Genomic DNA, 20151 nt, shown 5'->3' with positions numbered 1-20151 from the left:
TCACTCGCTAGTGGGAGGAAAACTGTGGGATTCCGAAAGCCCTCAGGATGGGTTGTGGTGAGTGTGCGAGCGCGACAGCAACATAATTACGTGCGAGCGACAAGGATGGGTAGCTTGGGGTCATTGGACGGGATTCTACGTGCTCACGGACCAGGCTTTAGAAGCCCTCAGAAACAGTTGTGAGCTCCCGTGACTCCCACGGGCGATTTCCATCCGAGGGTGGGGTTAGTGGTATTTTATTGATAAAGAGTTACTTATAAGTAACTCTTTATCAATATAACTTTTAAAAAAAATAAAACCGACTTCAAATGCGTGAACACAAAAAAAAACTAAAAATTAAAAATATTGCGTATAAAAAAGTTCATCCCCAATTTTCCACCCTTGGGGGTGAAATATTTTCTTCAAATTCGCATGAAACCACCCTTTTGATAATACCTATTCAACAAAAAAATAATCGTTCAAATTGATTTATAATCGGCGGAGATATTGCGTATAAAAAAGTTCATCCCCAATTTTCCACCCTTGGGGGTTGTTTTTTCTATTATTAAATTTAAATGGGACCACCCTTGAGGTATTACCTATACGCCGAAAAAAGATTTGTTCAAATCGGTTCATAATTGGCGGAGTTATCGCGTAACAAACATAGAAAAAAAAAAAAAAAACATACGGGTCGAATTGAGAACCTCCTCCTTTTTTTGAAGTCGGTTGAAAAGTCAACAACAAGTTAAAAATAAAAATCAACTTTTGTTATAACAAAAAAATAAGATAGCTGCCCGCGTTCATTCCGTCCGTACAAGAGCGTCGATGTGACGTCACGGCTGCCAGGTGCCAGCTAACTCGATCGAGTTGTAAAATGGAGCGCGTTTCTCACTTCAATCAAAGAATTCGTTTCAATGACGGATTGCGCCAGTGACAAACTGAATTATACGCGGGCACAAGAAATAAGACTTAGGCCCAGTTTTTTGATTCGTAGTTAAATTAACCAATAGTCAAATTTGACAGATGTCAAGTGACAAGTGGTTAAATATCAGAAAAAAATGTTTTTCGAACAATGGTTAGTTCGACTTTTAGTACATTTTTAACTATTAGTTTACAGTTTGTTAATATTTAACCATTAGTAGCAAAATTTAACAATTAGTTATTTTAACTACGAATCAAAAAACTGGGCCTTAGGGCTGATTTTTTAATCGTCAAACTTGTCATTTTGAATAAAATACTGAAACTGTCAATGTGCCAAACTTATTCTTCAGGTAAAAGTTATTTAACGATTAAATCAGCCCTCAGTAAAGAAATGAGAAAAGGCACAAGATGTAAATGTATTACTATTCTTACCATTCCAAAATTCTTTAAAAAATAATAAATTCTCCATTAAAAACTTCAACACTTGATTATCGTTCGCAGAGAAAGCGTTCCAGAACTTGAAGGAAGTGAAGAAGTTCAACTACCTGCTGGGCATGTCGATGTGGATGCTCACCAAGGAGAAGAAGGACGAGCTGCTCAAGCAGCGCGACCAGAAGCTCGCTGAACTCACCGCGCTCAAGTCAGTACCAAAATAACACCTATTACAACGACATAAGATTCTTTTCTCTTTATTTTTATGACAACTAGTACATGGTGGTCTTATCTTACAGCTAAGAAAGTTATTTATAATGTAATCAGTACCATAGTCTACAGATAAGATGCTATAGTAATTAGCTGCTCAAGCAGCGCGACCAGAAGCTCGCTGAGCTCACCGCGCTCAAGTCAGTACCAAAATAACACCTATATCTGTTCGTTCGTTCGTTTCAGCCGAAAGACGTCCACTGCTGGACAAAGGCCTCCCCCAAGGTTTTCCACAAAGACCGGTCCGCCCGTATCCAGGCACCTCCCGCGACCTTCACCAGATTGTTGGTCCACCTAGTGGGAGGCCTGCCCACGCTACGTCTTCCGGCTCGTGGTCGCCACTCAAGAACTTTCCTGCCCCTTAATGGCACTTTTTTACGTAGTCGATATCGAATGCTTTTGACGTAAACTCACCCTACGCCCCCTGCGGTGCGGGAGGGATGACGTAACGTGACAGCTGTCATGGTATACAAGTCTAAAATCTCGCCTTATTTGATGTCACAAAAACGCCTCCAGTACCGCTCTATTACCGCAAGAACCTTATGAATCATAGTTATGCTTTATATTTGTGACTTAGTAGTTGTACAACTATGTAGCTTTAAACTTTACAACAAATGTTAAAGTTGGAAAATTTGTTCGTACTTTTCAGAGCGAAGAGTCCTTCCCTCCTGTGGCGCGAAGACTTAGACGCCCTGCTCATCAAACTAGAAGAAGTCGAGGAAGCCGAGCGTCGGGAAGAAAGCAATACCAACAAAAAGAGCGCCAAAGCCTTCGTGAGTTACTTAAAAAACTTACTATTATAGGTCGTTTCATCCACGAAGACGCGCCCCACCATTCTTCCGCTAATGTTTGAGTGTCATCGGTACACGCTAAATTATCCATGAGTGCACACGCACACTACAATAATGCCTTACGGATTGCTCGGATTAAACTCCCCGCACCCCGCGCAACCGAGACCAAAAAGTGGTGGGGCGCGTCTTCGTGGATAAAACGACAGAATGATCACAAGGACACATTTTTTTCTAATAATATTATATTAAAACTGTTTGTCTTTCCCTGCTTACAATCAGATGGATAGGATGAAGGTAAATAATATTAAATTATACTTGGTGCAGTTGACAAGGTTGTATAAAATCATTAGTGGAATGGACAGATCACAGCCCCATTTTCTTAAAGTATATTCGCTTTGCTCCACAATGTGTGATATTAGTTTAGTCCCGGCCTTGTGCCAAAGGCATTTTTCCCTATCAGTTTATTTTGTCATGTCGTTTATTTGCCACTCCTCAATTAAAAAGTATTAAACTAGTGAAACTGTTACCGATTTATAGCAGTTGGCATTCCCTACCAGCTATTATTAAATTTATTCTTATGATTAATTTCGTTGCGGGTCCAATGTCAGTTTAACTTTCCCCCGGGACAAACTTGACCTTCATTGGTTGGGTTTTTATGGCGATCAAGCTGTAGATCCTGGCTACACAGAAGTTGCAGCGATGGGAACGAGAGGTGGGAATTGTCCCGTACCAGTTATTATACAACCATACTTCACCCCTTCTTGTTTGTATAAATCAACTCATTATCACTCACCATTTTTCCAGAACGCCAGCAAAAAGAACCGCAAGTCACTAATGGACATCGCGCCTTCGGAGAACGGGCGCCGAGTCGAGCCCAAGATATCAGAAGACCTCATCAAGAGAATCCAGGCTGCTGAGAAAGCCAAGACAAGGAAGGAGATCAAGAAAGAGTATGATCCGGTAAGTCTGGGGATCAGGGATCATACAACAGGAATCGGGGATCAGGTGGCACTACTTTTTTACATTGTTACGTCAAAACCCACTTTAGGTTCTGTTTACTGGTAGGACGTTTTATTTACAATAAAAAAATATTTCCCTTATTAATGCTATCTAAGATTGAATATAATCGATTCATTGGTCGCTCGACTATTGTGGTGAGCCCACTCGTAACACAAGCTTATTTAGCTTAACACGAGGGGCTATCGGAACTACGGCGGGTAATTTGTGCAATACAAATTGCTACTAGAAGAATTGGTTATTTTCGACCCATTTGAACTATCGATTTTGTGCGGCAGAACCCTAATAGTTTTTTACGATATAATAACATCAGTTATGCGGCGGCAATACTATAATAGTTTTTTACAATAATATTTACAGGAAGATCCATCAGGCATCAGTCCGTCCAGCGGCGAAAAGAAACCTCGTGGCCGGGTGAAGAAGGAAAAAGTGGAGAAGGCAGAAAAGGCAGAGAAACCGGAGAAAGACAAGGACGGACTCAAGCAGACCAAGCTCACCTTCAAGAAAGAACCTAAGAAGGTAAAATCGTTGTTAGCCCTTACCCAGCGTAGGAAAACATTATGTATTTTCATTGATTTTCAATTGTATCTTCACAGCAAAAAGTTTAAATTGATGTATCAAACTTCTACAGGGTTGCATGATGCCGCATATCGATTGTCTAAAATCCTTCTATTGTGTGATGGTTAAAGGAGAATCGATTGATAAATGACTCCTTGAAGGACTATCCCTTCCCTTAGGGGCCTTATTGTGAAATGGTACATCGTATTTGAAAATCGTGACGGTCCAGTATGAATGAAGAACTCACTAAAAATGCTAGTGTTGACCAGCCTAGGGCTAGGATGCGTGCCGTGATATACTTTATCGACGTCAAAATATATGGGTACAATCATAGAGAGAGAGATACCAACTAATGCGCTCAGTTCGAAACTCAGTGTAGCGTTAGAAATTCACATACACAAAGTAATCAAAATATGTCCTCATTATCCACTGCGGTCCATCAGTACTCAACGTTCGAATAATCTAGTACTACGCAAGCAATGTAAACTGTTTACATTATGACATCATCGCTGTCACGAGCAATGTGTTCTGTTTTTGGGGGTTGTTCGTCAACTCGCACCTTTTCAAAAGTACAGTCAAATAAAAACGAATTGAAACAAAACTCAGTGTGTCGGGCATGTAGTGATCAAACTTTAAGGGATTAAAAAAAAATTTAACGTTTGTAAATTATTCATGCGGGGGAAGCCGTGAAACGCCATCTATCAACATCATTAGTAATTAAACGAGGTACATTTTGTTTTATTATTAAACTCAAGTCGTTGCAAGTGTCTTACACAATTCAATATAAGTAATTTATTAAAACATTTTTGTAGATGACTATACATAAACACGTCAGATTTCAAAAAGGTGCGAGTTGATGACATAAAAAACAGAAGGTGCCAACTCGCACCTTTAGAGGTGCGAGATGACGAATAACTCTGGGCATATTGCTGCGACACCGGCCCCACCCTCTTGGTACATCTCCCTTTAGTTTCTATGATCTGTGGGCAAAATCGATAAAATGGCGTGATAACCGCTTATCGCGGCGCGTATCCTAAGCCTACTGTAAACATCGCTAATCAAAACTTCCTTATCAGCAGAAGAAGATGACATTCAGCGGCAGCAGTTCTGGCGAGATGTCGGAGTCGGACGCAGAAATGGTGGAGCCGCCCGCGCCGCGAGAGCGGACTAATGCCAGGAGGGCCGCCACCAAAGTCAGTAGCTTTAGATCTGTTACATAATATACAGGGTGGAAACGATAAGTGATCTCACTCGATTATTTCTAAACTATACAAGATATCCAAAAACTGGTTACTGATCCTGAAAGTACTTCATGAGCTCTATCCAACGGTACCAATTAGGTTACAAAATAAGCTGGATCTATCCGAAAATTCAATATTTACTAACTACTTATTAAGTTCAATATAACCAGTTTTTCGATATCTTGTATAGTTTAGAAATAATCAAGTGAGATCACTTATCGTTTCCACCACGTAGAATGTATTTTAAGGATTCGCCACATTGGATGCTGACTGCGTTCAGTTTGCTCTGACCGCTGACCGCACAACGCGTCTAGTGTGGCAAATCCCCCATTTTGATAATTCACCTATGTCCTGCTTAAGATTGTAAGACTCGAATCCAAACTGAATCAGAATTTTTATTTAGGTTCTATGATGATATCTGTTTGACTTTTCATATGTACAAAGAATAAATCCTGTTGGATCGGGGCGTGACACTATTCCTTTCGGATTGTGTCTGGAATCTCGCCATTTGATCGGTTCATAGTACAACCACAGAATAATAATAAGTACTACGTACAGAAGTTTTACTTCGCGAAGGTATTTAAAAAAATGTATGCTCAATGTCATTAACAATATGGTGTAATTTAGCCTGTCTCAAGAGTCAAGCACCATTTTGTTGACAAACGTCAGTGATCGGCACTGCGCCGAAGCTATAGGGCTGACTTCGGTAAAATGATGTGACGTGAGGTGCCAAACTGCGGAAAATGGCGGAGGAAATGCATGATTTAGCATGAATAATATTAACTACTTATTTACCTCTCAGTTAGTGTCCGACCGAAACTAGTTTTACGACCGAAACCGAAACCGAAAACGAATTTCGGCAACGGTGTCTATTTCGGCCGAAACCGAAACCAAAACCGAAACTTCCTTACAAGGCTCATATTTTGAGGGAAAAATAAAGAAAACGTTATTATAATCAGACAGTCTTTATTGTTTTCTCTTTAAAATGCATTAAAATTGAACTTATAAAGCGCCTTTTTACTCTAAAAAGTATCAAATTATGTTTAAAAAAAGAAAAAGAAGGATTTATAGTCTAGATTTTAATTACCCGCAATATTCAGGACATCTACATAACCCGTCCCATGGTCGGGTCTTTTACCTTAATAATTTCTCAAAACAAAATTGGTAGTACGTAAGTTAGTATCTACTGTACTTGGCACTTGGATACCTCGGTGATAAATACTAAAATGAACTTTGAAACTCTGAATCCGTAATATTATCACCATGAAATGCAATATAGTCATTACTAACTACTTAACTAATGTTTGTTTACGTATAGCATTTGCGAACCAAAAAAAAAATTTGTAGGTTAGATTAAACTTGATTAAACTTTTATCAGTCATATTGATATTTTTTTTATGTTTACTACCCGCTCTTATGTTATAACGACATAAAACGAGATAAAACTTACCAAATTCAAAATAAATCACCACCACAACAAAACTAACAGCAAACAAACAAGCGAGCGAATCACGACATTGGCTCTGATCGAATTTATTCACTCATTCAACGCGCCGAACATGACCGATAACAGTGCGGAAACTTCCGAATGCACATTCGGTTTCGGTCGTAGTTTCGGCAAGTTTGCCGCCGAAAACGAAACTAAACCGAAACTCGTGTTTTTACCGAAACTCAACCGAAAACGAAACCGAAACCGAACATTCGGTCGGACACTACTCTCAGTGTCTTGAGGCAACATAAAAAAGTACATTCTGTGTTTTTATTATAATTTAGGCAGTTAAATACTGCACAGTATTTAGTACACCATTTTCTTTATTTTCTTCCATCATACACAAGAATACGCGTGCGTGAGTCAATGTTCGCTCGTATGTGAGGCCTTGTCGAATAGTATCCTGTAGGTGGGCCATCGTGCGTGTTTTGTTTTCGATGTAAACTCGCGGAGATGAACAGGTCTGGTACAACTGAGAGAGTATTGACACTGAGTAATAGTCGATAAACCAAAGTAATGCCCGTTTTCACCATCAATCCCTAATTTTCAAGTGATCTGTAATTTGACATGAATTTTGTTTCACTTAAAAATTAGGAATTGATGGTGAAAACGGGCATAAGACAACAATAAGTTAGGTCAAATATCTTGATTAGTTTGGCCAGTCTGGCTTTCATTGCCTCTAATGTAGTCCACATTATTGTTGAAAATAAACTAATCAACATTATCACCAAATTTCAGGTCCAAAAATACAAAGACGGCGACGACGAGTCCGAATCCAACTCAGACCTAGAGCTCCACGACAACAAGATAGAGTCAGACGTGGAGGCGCCGCGAGTGCTCAGCGACGACGACGACGACGACTTCAACGTCAAGAAGAACGCAGGCAAGAAGCCCGCTGAAATGGACTCCGGTAAGGATGCATTTAAATTTTGGCAGTCTGTAGCCCTTGGATGGGTATCGTGATAAACTTTTATCGATTTTACACGATAAGCCCGTGCATTTGTCGTCTAAAATCATCGATAAGATTTTATCATAGAGCGCATCCTAACGCTGCTGGTTAGTTTTTCTGCTGGACGCCTCTGAGCACAATATTTTACTTTTTTACCCACAACGTAGAAGCTCTTGGTTTTCATCTCACATGATGGAGAGTTCAACGTCAAGAAGAACGCTGGCAAGAAGCCCGCTGAAATGGACTCCGGTAAGGATGCATTTTAATTTTGGCAGTCTGTAGCCCTTGGATGGGTATCGAGATAAACTTTCATCGATATCACACGATAAGCCCGTGAATTTGTCATCTAAAATCATCGATAAGATTTTATCATAGAGCGCATCCTAACGCTGCTGGTTAGTTTTTGTGCTGGATGCCGCAAAGCACAATATTTTACTTTTTTACCCACAACGTAGAAGCTCTTGGTCTTCATCTCACATGATGGAGAGTTCAACGTCAAGAAGCACGCCGGAAAGAAGCCAGTTTGATACAATTTTAGCTAGGTAGGTAGAATGTAATAATAAAGGCTCCACAACAAGATAGAGTCAGACGTGGAGGCGCCGCGAGTGCTCAGCGACGACGACGACGACGACTTCAACGTCAAGAAGAACGCCGGCAAGAAGCCCGCTGAAATGGACTCCGGTAAGGATACATTTAAATTTTGGCAGGCTGTAGGCCTAGGATGGGTATCGTGATAACTTTTATCGATTTTACACGATAAGCCCGTGCATTTGTCGTCTTAAATCATCGATAAGATTTTATCATAGACCGCATCCTAACGCTGCTGGTTAGTTTTTCTGCTGGACGCCTCAAAGCACGATATTTTACTTTTTTACCCACAACGTAGAAGCTCTTGGATTTCATCTCACATGATGCAGAGTTCAACGTCAAGAAGCACGCCGGAAAGAAGCCAGTTTATTTTTACTATTTTAGCTAGGTAGGTAGAATGTAATAATAAAGGCTCCACAACAAGATAGAGTCAGACGTGGAGGCGCCGCGAGTGCTCAGCGACGACGACGACGACGACTTCAACGTCAAGAAGAACGCCGGGAAGAAGCCCGCTGAAATGGACTCGGGTAAGGATACATTCTTGCTAATCCGACGGATTAGCAAGCTGAAGTGGCAATGGGCAGGGCACATAGTACGCAGAACTGACGGCCGATGGGGCAGAAAGGTTCTGGAATGGAGGCCGCGTACCGGAAAACGCAGCGTGGGACGTCCACCTACAAGGTGGACCGACGACATCGTAAAGGTAGCAGGGAAGCGCTGGACGCAGGCCGCTACCACTCGATCAACATGGAAAGCATTGGGGGAGGCCTATGTTCAGCAGTGGACGTCCTATGGCTGAAATGATGATGATGAAGGATACATTTAAATTTTGGCAGTCTGTAGGCCTAGGATGGGTATCGTGATAAACTTTACACGATAAGCCCATAAATCATCGATAAAATTTTATCATAGAGCGCATCCTAGTCCAGCTGGTCAGTTTTTCTGCTGGACGCCTCAAAGCACAATATTTTACTTTTTTACCCACAACGTAGAAGCTCTTGGTCTGCATCTCACATGATGGAGAATTCAACGTCAAGAAAAGCACGCCGGAAAGAAGCCAGTTTATTTTTACTATTTTAGCTAGGTAGGTAGAATGTAATAATAAAGGCTCCACAACAAGATAGAGTCAGACGTGGAGGCGCCGCGAGTGCTCAGCGACGACGACGATGACGACTTCAACGTCAAGAAGAACGCCGGGAAGAAGCCCGCTGAAATGGACTCCGGTAAGGATACTTTTACCCACAAGGTGGACCGTCATCATCAACAGCCCTTTACAGTCCACTGCTGGACTATGAGCCTCCTCCACTATAGTGGAGGGTTTTGCCATAATCTCCACGCTAGGCAGGCGGGTTGGAGATCGCAGTTTAAAAGATTGATGTTTTTCAGAGAGCGCTGCTGCCCATTCTCTGTTTGATGTGTAGTCCCTAAGTCGCCTCTTACGACACCCGCGGGAAGAGTAGGGGTTGGTGACAAATGTATTCTACTCTGCCGTCACCACACGGCTTGCACGGCCACGGCCACATGAACGCCACGGCACAAGGTGGACCGACGACCTCATAAACACCCACTACTAACCGGGCGATATGGAAATCATTGGGGGAGGCCTATGTTCAGCAGTGGACTAGTGATGTTCATGTTAAAAAAATATCGATATTATTTCCGATATAATATATCGTAATGTTCTATCGATACTTTGCGATATATCGAACATATATATCGATATTTTTGAAATATCGTAAGTAATTTCCTACTTACTCGTATTAAACTAGTTTCTAATATTAAATAGGGAAGGTTGATATTATTAATATGAGTCACAACATCTAGAACAAATCAACTTTATTTATATGTATATCATGCAAATGAAATCAATGGCCATACGACCCAAAAGTGAAAGATTTATAAATCCCAGTATTTCTTCTCTAAGCTTTGCAAAAACCAAATTTTATTGACCCTTTTGGCTTGCAATCTGCTTCTCTGCTGTGTAAGAACCTGTGCGGCTTTTGAGAAAAGTCGTTCAGATGGAACTGAGCTAGCCACCATGGTTAAATATTTAAAAGCCACATTGTATAACGTTGGGAACTGTATTTTATAGTCTGCCCACACTTCTAATGGGTTTTCGTCAATTTACTCACTGGAGTCCTCAAATAAAGCGATAACTCATCTGAAAGACTTTCATTGGTATTATTTGTTTTCCAATTCGAACTGATTTTGAACCAGTTTATTTAAAGGAATAAGCAATTCGATTTTTGGTATATCGGATGAAATATATCGATATTCAATTCGATACTAGGCGTTTCGATAATATCGGATGGAAGCGATATTATCGCGTAATGTATCGATATTTTTTTAGTATCGATTTATATCGCCCACTACTACAGTGGACGTCCTGTGGCTGAAATAATGTTGATGATAAAGATACTTTTCGGACTTTACAGCCTGGCTAGTTTTTATACTGGACGCATTAAGCACATTTCAGCTAATGGGCTAGTCCGCTACTGGTCATAAACCCCAAATGAACGCCACAAATGCTAGCTAGATTCTTCAGAAAGTCGTTACAATCTGGTGGGCGTCCTACTACACTATGTTCACGTGGCTTTTAAGTCATTGACCAAATTAAAGTAGGCATAATTATGGGGACTCTGCAAATTATGGGGTGCTTACTCCATTTCATGGATGAGACATGCCCACTTAAATAATTTAAGTGCTCTACTCTGAGTGGGTAGCTCTATACAGTTGGGAAACTTGGTAGCAAAATGTATGACTACAAACACCATTATTAATCACATACACAGAATAGAATAGAACCATGTAAAATTTTTAGGTACGCTACAAGCAAAAAGTATTTCAATTCTCATTCTCAATTCCAGACTGCCTATTCGACTCCCTGATAGAAGAATCAAAGAAGGAAGAATCTCAGAAGCCTAACCACAACTCTAACTCCAACTCCCACCCCACCACTGTCCTATCTAGCGACGAAGAGGACGTCCCTCCCCCCGATTCCCCTCCCAAGAAGAAAGCCCCGCCCAAGAGGAAGCTCATGAATGTGGACAAGGAAGATAAGCCTGAGAAACCGAAGCCTAAGAAAAGACCCGCCAAAGTCATGCTCAGTCTCGACAGCGATGACGATGACAGCATATTTGACAGTAAAAAGGTAAGAGGTTGTTTAATGTCAAATTGTGTGATGATCGTTGTTCAACACTGAACTGCCCCCCTAGACAAAACGCACTTTTTGATCGAATCGAAAATCGAATCTGTCAAAATTCCATACAAAAAAGGGGCTTTTCGACCACTTTTCGACTGGTTTGCGATTATAATTTGCACTTTGTCTAGACCCACTGTACCAGCTAAGTCAATGTCAGAATGGCGCTATAGATGACCCACGCTGAACTGTCCCACCAAACTCAATGACAGGGGGGCGCTACCATCGTTCAACTATATGGTTTCCAACATGGCAAAAATCGCAACCAGCGATCCGGTATTGACGGTGGCGCCACGCTGTCAATGTCATGGATAGGACAGTTCAGTATTTTGGAACTATACTATCACTATTGGGTTATTAGTTCTAATTTTTGACACTTGATCGTTTGACTATATTCGCAACCCTCGGCGTCGTGTGTAGGAGCGCCAATGGCTATGCTAAGAATTGGTAGCAACCTCTAGAAATAAAAACACAATGTTACGAAACCAATTTTCACATAGCCTTCCCACTCAGCTTCAATTTTGTAAACTGGACCGTATAGTGCCTGATTTTAGAAATGAAAATTTAGCTTTTTTACTTCATAAGTTTCCACATTGTTAATGAATTTAACAACACAAAAAAATGTGACTAAAAAGTATAAAATGTCAAAACAGACTCGAATCTATGCTTGAATTTGAATCGCTCGCTTCAACATAAACTGTATCCCTCTTTCACTGGCTCAGCACTGGCCCATTGTCCCGAAGCAGTGGTAGGGTTAATTCTGGGATGTGTAAAAGTGCTTTTAAAAAAGCCTGTTTGCAAAAATAAATGACTTCCTGAGGTTTTTATTAATTTTTACCCGCATTCCAGGACAAGAAGAAGGCCAACCCCAAGAAGAAAGCCAAGAAGAAGGCCGACAGCGACTCGGAGTCCGACGCGGCCGCGCCCGAGCACAGCCCGCCGCCGCGCGACAACAAGAGAGCGCGTGCGCAGGCCAAGTACCACTTCAGCGATGGCTCCGACAGCGACTAGCGACAGGTAAGAAGCAAATACTTCATCATCATCATCTCAGCCATAGGACGTCCACTGCTGAACATAGGCCTCCCCCAATGCTTTCCATGTCGCCCGGTTGGTACCGGCCTGCGTCCAACGCCAGTCAAATACTTAAACGTAGCTAATTTAGTGATGGCTCCGAAAGCGACTAGCGACAGGTAATAGACCGTATGTAGTCGCAACAGGGCTCATATTGCAACAGCGCCGCCTGAGCACAGCCCGCCGCCGCGCGACAACAAGCGGGCGCGTGCGCAGGCCAAGTACCACTTCAGCGATGGCTCCGACAGCGACTAGCGACAGGTAAGAAGCAAATAGCTGTGGGTACCCAGCAAATAGCGGATGTATAATACCCAGCAAATAGCGGATGTATAATATAGGGATGTTATGGATATGTAGTTTCGGTTATGGATACGGTTACGGATATAGGAATAATATTATACCGGTTTCGGTTACGGTTATTTTTTTATTTCGGATATCCGAAAGTTTGGTCTATTCCACTTTGATCACCTGGCTTTGATGACCCAGGTGATCAAAGTCCACTTCCAGCGACAATTTAGTGTCCTTTGTACACCCACGGATATGAGCTCTGGGTGATCAAAGTGGACTCCAGTTAAATTATTATTTTAGTGTCCTTTGATCACCTACATACAAATCACACGTCCTCTTATACTCAATGTACGGACAAACATTGTTTAGGTAAGTAACGCTTTAAAATATTTCATGCTGTAAAAAAATTGCCTATATTAAGAAAATGTTTGTACTTACAACAATTGGACATGACGCGGACGTGTCTATTAAGAGGTGGTGTGATTTGTATGTAGGTGATCAAAGGACACTAAAATAATAATTTAACTGGAGTCCACTTTGATCACCCAGGGCATTGTATCCGTGGGTGATCAAAGGACACTAAATTGTCGCTGGAAGTAGACTTTGATCACCTGGGTCATCAAAGCCAGGTGATCAAAGTGGAATAGACCGAAAGTTTCGGCTACGGTTACGGATATCCATAACATCCCTGGTATAATATAATAAGCTAAACGTACTATGGGTCACACTTCCAGCTACCCATTTCCAGTCATATCGTCTCGTTCTATCGCAAAGAATCGCAATTTGATGAGAACGAGACAAAAAACGGAAATGGGCAGGGGGAACTTTGGCCCACTGTACATGCAACAACACACTAAAAAACTGTGGCATGCTATGAAGTTATACTAGATAATATTTTGCGACAAAAATTTATACCTCGATTAAAATCCACTTGACCAGTGTGATACCCAAAGTAGAAGACAGTATAGTTTAGGTTTCCATAACTAACCAGATTTCCGAACCATACCTGTGCGGCTCTACAAAGCTCAATAGCTTTTATCATCTCTCTTAATGTAGAAATATCGAAACCTGAATGGTTATTCAAACACATCTCTTCTCTGTGGTGGTAACTAATCCTACAATTTTGATTTCTAGCATGCCCGTTGTCCACGTCACATGTGACTTGCAAGCTCGACGCCATTGTGTTTAATTTTATCAAATAGGCAATTTAGGTTATTTCTAGACCTACAGGGCCCGTTGTGGTAAATTTTATTTACTAACTTCATTTATATTTTATTTTTGTCTTTACAGAGTCAACGCGCTGCACACCGGACAGCAGTCGTGTAAATGTTAAGCACAAGGAGGCGTAACAGTATTTGTTACTGAGACCGCAGTATTTTAAATGTTTACAGTTATTTTTGTACGTTTTGATACGTTACCGCAGCGAGAGATTCAACGAAACTTCCATATCGGTAGACTGGAATACAAGTCACTTGCGTGAAATTTTATACGGAGGTGAAATAGGTTTTTACATGAAAAATAAATTTGTAAAAGATGTGTATGTTGTGGACTTTTAGAAAGATACGCCAATAACTCAATTTTCATTAAGTAAAATGATAAAAATTAGTAAATTTACAACTACAAAGTAATTAGTCAGCGAGTAGTAAATTGTTTCGCTAGCTCTTACTTGTCTCTTTCTAAGAGTATACAATACATTTTTACCATACAGAGTAAATATGAAATCGTTTGTTTTCTTGAAAGTACGCTAAAAAGTTAAGTTGTTGAAAAGTACAACATCGAAATCACAAAAATGATTTTAATTTTCCTTTCTAAATTATAATGACGATTCATCTGCATCTGAATTATGTGTTTTCGATGTTCTGTTTTCACAAATAGACGATATCATTTTCACCCTGTATCCGACCATTGGCGAGTACATCGCAATCTCTTACGTTTACGATAGCGTAGGCACAATTACTCTAAGTAATATTTATGTGTATTAAGTACATTACCCCGCGGCGTCAGGCACGCAGCTCAAAATTCCCAGTGAATTCACACAACCTGTATGTATTTATTTCTCAATTGAATATCACAATATTTTTTATAGAATTTGTAAATAAATGAACTTCATTTCTTTTGTCTATCTCTGTTTTCGTGTCTATTCGTTTTAATTTAATGTTTCCTAACAATTTATTCAGCTCATACATTTGAAATTAAGGTATTTTTTTACTTCGAATCTTCCTAGCGAATTAGTATAAACTAGTTTTACTACTCTAGTACAATTTCATTGAATGTAAAGTCATTTCAAGATTTCTCTCATTCCATATTTTTAGATTGTGTGAATGGATTGTATTATTTGTCAATTATAATAAATGTTTCGAAGGATTTATCCAAATTTTACGAGGTGATACGAGTTTGATACTCTGTTGTATTGACATTTTGTTCAACTATAATTTCTTATAGTTTATTTGTTAATCTTAAACAATTTGTAAATAAAAGGACAATTTTAATATGATTTGTTTTTATTGAAACACCCCTAGACTTATAATGAGAAGGCATCAGTCTTTCTGAACAAAGGCCCACTGCTGCGATTTTTGGTCCATATTTTTTTTACTAAGCAGCTACTCTGAACTTTTCAACCATCGCTGTTCTGAGAACGACTTGACCATCACCATTTCAATCCGGAGCTGTTTTCCTCGTTCCTTTTTTCCAAGCCTCAATTTACTCTTAAGTTTCAGAATTAAGACCAGAAACCGTACCTGGTAGAGTAGAGATCATGAGATTACGTACTTTTAATAAAACTCATAAAACATTTTTAAAACAGCAGTCACACGCTCAAACAAAATACAATACAATTTGACGTTCATAAAAATTCAATTATTGTAGGGTGGCGAAAAATAAAACCTATTTTGCGCCTACCCAAATATCCAATGATTCTTTCATTCAAGACGGGCGTAATTTTATAGTGCTGTCTCTTTTTATCGCATTACATGTCCCTAAATCTCTAACTATACTTCTATTTCACTCATTTGTCTCAGCTACCTCCTCCATGCGTATGCAACCCTGGTACTTTTCCATAATAGCACGCTCTGGTATGCCAATAGCATTTTTATTCAATTTTGCGCCCAGACCCAGACCATAAAGTTAATTTTTTTCCTCCTTCGGAAGGAAGGATAATGGGCTCACACGGAAAAGACTTCAAACAACGCGCAGATCTGCGCTCAAAGAACTGCAAAATATTGAAATGTACCAGGATCGCATAAGCTTCGAGGAGGTAGCAAGAGTTAGCATAGTGAATTTTGCGCCCAGACCCAGACCATAAAGTTAATTTTTTCCTCCTTCGGAAGGAAGGATATGGCTCACACGGAAAACACTTCAAACAACGCGCAGATCTGCGCTTAAAGAACTGCAAAATATTGAAATGTACCAGGATCGCATAAGCTTCGAGGAGGTAGCAAGAGTTAGCATAGTGAAATGAGGAAAAGAGATAGCGCTTTAGGAACATATAATGCAACAAAAAGGGACAACACTATAAAAATAGGCCCGTCTTGAAATAAATGTAAGCCCCATTGATAGCTCAGTCATGATTTTGCATCTACCCTCAACATTTTCAATAATTTTATACTTTCAAGACGGGCGCATATTTATAGTATTGTCTCTTTTTGTTGCATGGTATGTTCCTAAAGCGCTATCTCTTTTCCTCTTCTCACTATGCTAACACTTGCTACCTCCTCGAAGCTCATGCGATTCTGGTACTTTTCAATATTAGTACGCTCTTTGAGCGCAGATTTGTGCGTTTGTTGAAAAGTGTTTTCTTTTCATCTTTCTATTCGTGGCAGCTACCTCCTTAAAGTGTATGCGTTCCTGGTACTTTGCTATTTTAACAATCTCTTTGCATCCATTTTAAGATCCGTTCAGGCAAAAAAAAGCTTTTTCGACACAAGTATTTTAATTTAAATTAAATATTTAAACCTTTTTTATGTTTTATGAAATGTTTATGTTACCTACCTACCTAAATATACAACGTGTCCCAAAATTCAAGGATAAGCCGACGCCACAGGATGGACATAGTCATGACTACTTTAGGAAAAATAAGGAAAAAAATCTATCTCAATTATTTTTTAACTTACACAATAAATTATGAAATTCGACGAAAATTGACACCCCTTATGATATTTTACATTACCACGACCACAATTTTTCAAATATTCCTGTTTTTCTGTTTATATCGGCAACTTAAGTAGTGCTGCTGTTCACCCCAACTCTTAAAACCCCCAGAATCCTTGCAGTTTTTACACAAAAGTTAATCAAAATATGTTATTTCCTTAAAATTTTGAACGATTTTTACTCTCACTCCACTTTGACTCATCGTTTTGTAAAAAAAAAGTATGAACACTACTGCGGCAAGTTTCTTATAAAGTTGACGCAACTATCCAAGATTCCAAAATGGTATAATACTCTAAGAAACCTAGTCGCAAAAAAGATATGCGTACCATTTTTACAAGCACTTCGCTTGTTAGTTAGTATGGGATAAATCTTGCTACTGAATTTAAAACCAGTTCTCCTTAACCAATTGAGCTGAAATTTGGTATACTTGTGTACGTACGATGACAATGCAATATTATGGTACCATTGAGCTGGATGGAGTCTGGAGGTGGCCATAGGAACTCTTAACGAAACGGCGGAATTGCATCTAGTTTGGGTTCGTTGGACTTGTCTTTTCGAGCACTTTAGTGCTAGATGATGTCCAGGGTCCTGATGATGAAGTCAAGAGGTGGCAGGAGCTGGCCATAGGAACTCCTAAACGAAACGGCGGAAGCTTATCGAGTTTGGGTTCGTTGGATTTGTCTTCCCGAGCACTTGGGCCATGAGATTGAGAAACAACTTTAAAATAAAGTTGTAATAAAAAAAAACTTTTTTAAAAACATTTTTAAGCTTGACTTTGTTTGAAAATTATAATTGACTTCATCATCAGGACCCTGGACATCATCTAGCACTAAAGTGCTTGAAAAGACAAATCCAACGAACTCAAACTAGATGCAATTCCGCCGTTTGGTTTAGAAGTTCCTATGGCCACCTCCAGTCTCCATTCAGCTCAATGGTACCATAATATTGCATTTTCATCGTACTTACACAAGTATACCAAATTTCAGCTCAATTGGTTAAGGAGAACTGGTTTTAAATTTAGTTGCAAGATTTATCCCATACTGACTAACAAGCGAAGTGCTTGTAAAAATGGTACGCATATCTTTTTTGCGACTAGGTTTCTTAGAGTATTATACCATTTTGGAATCTTGGATAGTTGCGTCAACTTTATAAGAAACTTGCCGCAGTAGTGTTTATACTTTTTTTTTACAAAACGATGAGTCAAAGTGGAGTGAGAGTAAAAATCGTTCAAAATTTTAAGGAAATAACATATTTTGATTAACTTTTGTGTAAAAACTGCAAGGATTCTGGGGGTTTTAAGAGTTGGGATGGACAGCAGCACTACTTATAAGTTGCCGATACAAACAAAAAAACAGAAATATTTGAAAAATGGTGGTCGTGGTAATTTAAAATATCATAAGGGGTGTCAATTTTCGAAGAATTTCGTAATTTATTGTGTAACTTAAAAAATAATTGAGATAGATTTTTTTCCTTATTTTTCCTAAAGTAGTCATGACTATGTCCATCCTGCGGCGCCGGCTTATCCTTGAATTTTGGGACACGTTGTATATTTTTTAATTTTTTTTTACAGTTTTTTTTACAATATTTTAGACATTTTAATTTTTAAATCCTGAAAATATCTTGATAAATTCAGCTGTAGTAAGGTATAGCTAATTTCAACTCTCCGCTCATATGTCAGGATGGCCGAGCGGTCTAAGGCGCCAGACTCAAGGCAACTTGCCCGCCAAGCGGGTTCGGGCGTTCTGGTCCTCTCTGAGGGCGTGGGTTCGAATCCCACTTCTGACAAATATTTTTGCGTTAGTTATTTTTTTAATGTATTAATGTTTAAAACAATAGAAAATTAATTCGATTCAAATGTTTATTGTGTTATGTTTATATTATTTATTTAGCAAAACCAGTAAAACTAAAATTTAAGCAAAATACGAGTAACTGACTGATGTAGCTTTAGGTTAGCGATTTTTCTAAAAAGGCATTGAATAAACATACCTATTTTTTATTGGGAACAAGAGGTGGGAATAGTCCCTTTTCAAGAGGAGCGGCCATTGTAAAAATACTCTCTCTGGGAGGTAAAAAAATGTAAGTAGAGGGTGACATGTTACGCTCCGCCCCCTTTCTAAAGAGGGCGGATTACCTCTACCGCTGGAGGGAGAGGGAAACCACGATCATTGTCCCCTATTTTAAGTAACATGGCCGTTACGTTACGTTATGATATATTTTTAAGGTATACTATGTTGTGTAGAATAGTATTGTATTTGGAGTAACGAGTTTCTGCTGAAAAATGAATTTTCCTAATGAAATGGTAGAGTCTTTCAAAGTCATGTGATATGTAAATATGATCCACTAAAGAGTCACTAATTTTAATCAGTTATTATTAAGTTCTTATTAGTGTTTTCTAAATCATTAAGTTATTTGTCAAAGTAATCTTATTGTTACAAATTTCTCTATAGATTTGTCTCGAATGTATAAATCGATTTTAAAAAATTCAGATAAGAATAATACGGTTTGATGAAGTGTTTAAACTTGTACCTCTTCTGTTAGATAACAATACCACCGTGGCAATACCTACGCTATTTTCGCTTATCTACGAGAATTGGTGCCAACTACGATAAGGCCCGGTTCCACCAAGGCTGAGCGTAACGGCGAAATGTTTTTCACTAATCAGATTTCATTCTAGCAGGAAGGCGCTGGACGCAGGCCGCTACCAACCGGGAAACATGAAAGCATTGGGGGAGGCCTATGTTCAGCAGTGGACGTCCTATGGCTGAGAATGCTGAGATGATAATGGTGATGATGAGATTTCATTCAGATTGAAGGAAATTGACAGAAAGAATTCGCCATGATGGAAACCGGGCTTAAAAACATTCGTGATTTTTTTTTCATGGATTAAAAAAACTCTTCAAGCAAAGTGATCGCTATTTTCGTCACTCCGCTCACATGTCAGGATGGCCGAGCGGTCTAAGGCGCCAGACTCAAGGCAACTTGCCCGCCATGCGGGTTCGGGCGTTCTGGTCCTCTCTGAGGGCGTGGGTTCGAATCCCACTTCTGACAAATATTTTTGATCAAAATCTTCTGATCCGTAATTATTAACAAATGTCACGTAGTTGACGGATTGATCTGCGATGATTAGCTTGACAATTTTTACCCGACTGCGCTAGAAGGAAGGTTATGTTTTTAACTCGTTCATTCATTCGTTTCAGCCAATTGACGACCAC

The 20151-nt window shown here is 39.6% G+C and overlaps 1 protein-coding gene and 2 non-coding genes across 3 annotated transcripts in view; all 3 read left to right on the top strand.

Moving 5' to 3' along the window:
- LOC135077695 (DNA topoisomerase 2) overlaps positions 1 to 12445 on the top strand; it is a 48581-nt gene extending 36136 nt beyond the window's left edge. Inside the window, exons 11-18 of the mRNA XM_063972266.1 lie at positions 1402 to 1540; positions 2252 to 2375; positions 3198 to 3353; positions 3771 to 3929; positions 5048 to 5161; positions 7437 to 7608; positions 11103 to 11386; positions 12284 to 12445. Coding sequence (XP_063828336.1) covers positions 1402 to 1540; positions 2252 to 2375; positions 3198 to 3353; positions 3771 to 3929; positions 5048 to 5161; positions 7437 to 7608; positions 11103 to 11386; positions 12284 to 12445 — 1310 coding nt within the window. The remainder of the gene's footprint in view (positions 1 to 1401; positions 1541 to 2251; positions 2376 to 3197; positions 3354 to 3770; positions 3930 to 5047; positions 5162 to 7436; positions 7609 to 11102; positions 11387 to 12283) is intronic.
- A 6167-nt stretch (positions 12446 to 18612) lies between these two features.
- On the top strand, positions 18613 to 18724 carry Trnal-caa (transfer RNA leucine (anticodon CAA)). The gene is made up of 2 exons: positions 18613 to 18650; positions 18680 to 18724. It is a non-coding gene; the product is annotated as a tRNA-Leu (tRNA).
- Positions 18725 to 19875: 1151 nt separating this feature from the next.
- Trnal-caa (transfer RNA leucine (anticodon CAA)) lies at positions 19876 to 19987 on the top strand. Its single transcript has 2 exons — positions 19876 to 19913; positions 19943 to 19987. It is a non-coding gene; the product is annotated as a tRNA-Leu (tRNA).
- Positions 19988 to 20151: the final 164 nt, after the last annotated feature.

The sequence above is a fragment of the Ostrinia nubilalis genome, chromosome 13 (assembly GCF_963855985.1).
Source record: "Ostrinia nubilalis chromosome 13, ilOstNubi1.1, whole genome shotgun sequence".
In the NCBI taxonomy this organism is placed as follows: Eukaryota; Metazoa; Arthropoda; class Insecta; order Lepidoptera; family Crambidae; genus Ostrinia; species Ostrinia nubilalis.
Note: the sequence above shows the minus strand (reverse complement) of the source record. Positions and strands in the feature narration are given on the sequence as shown.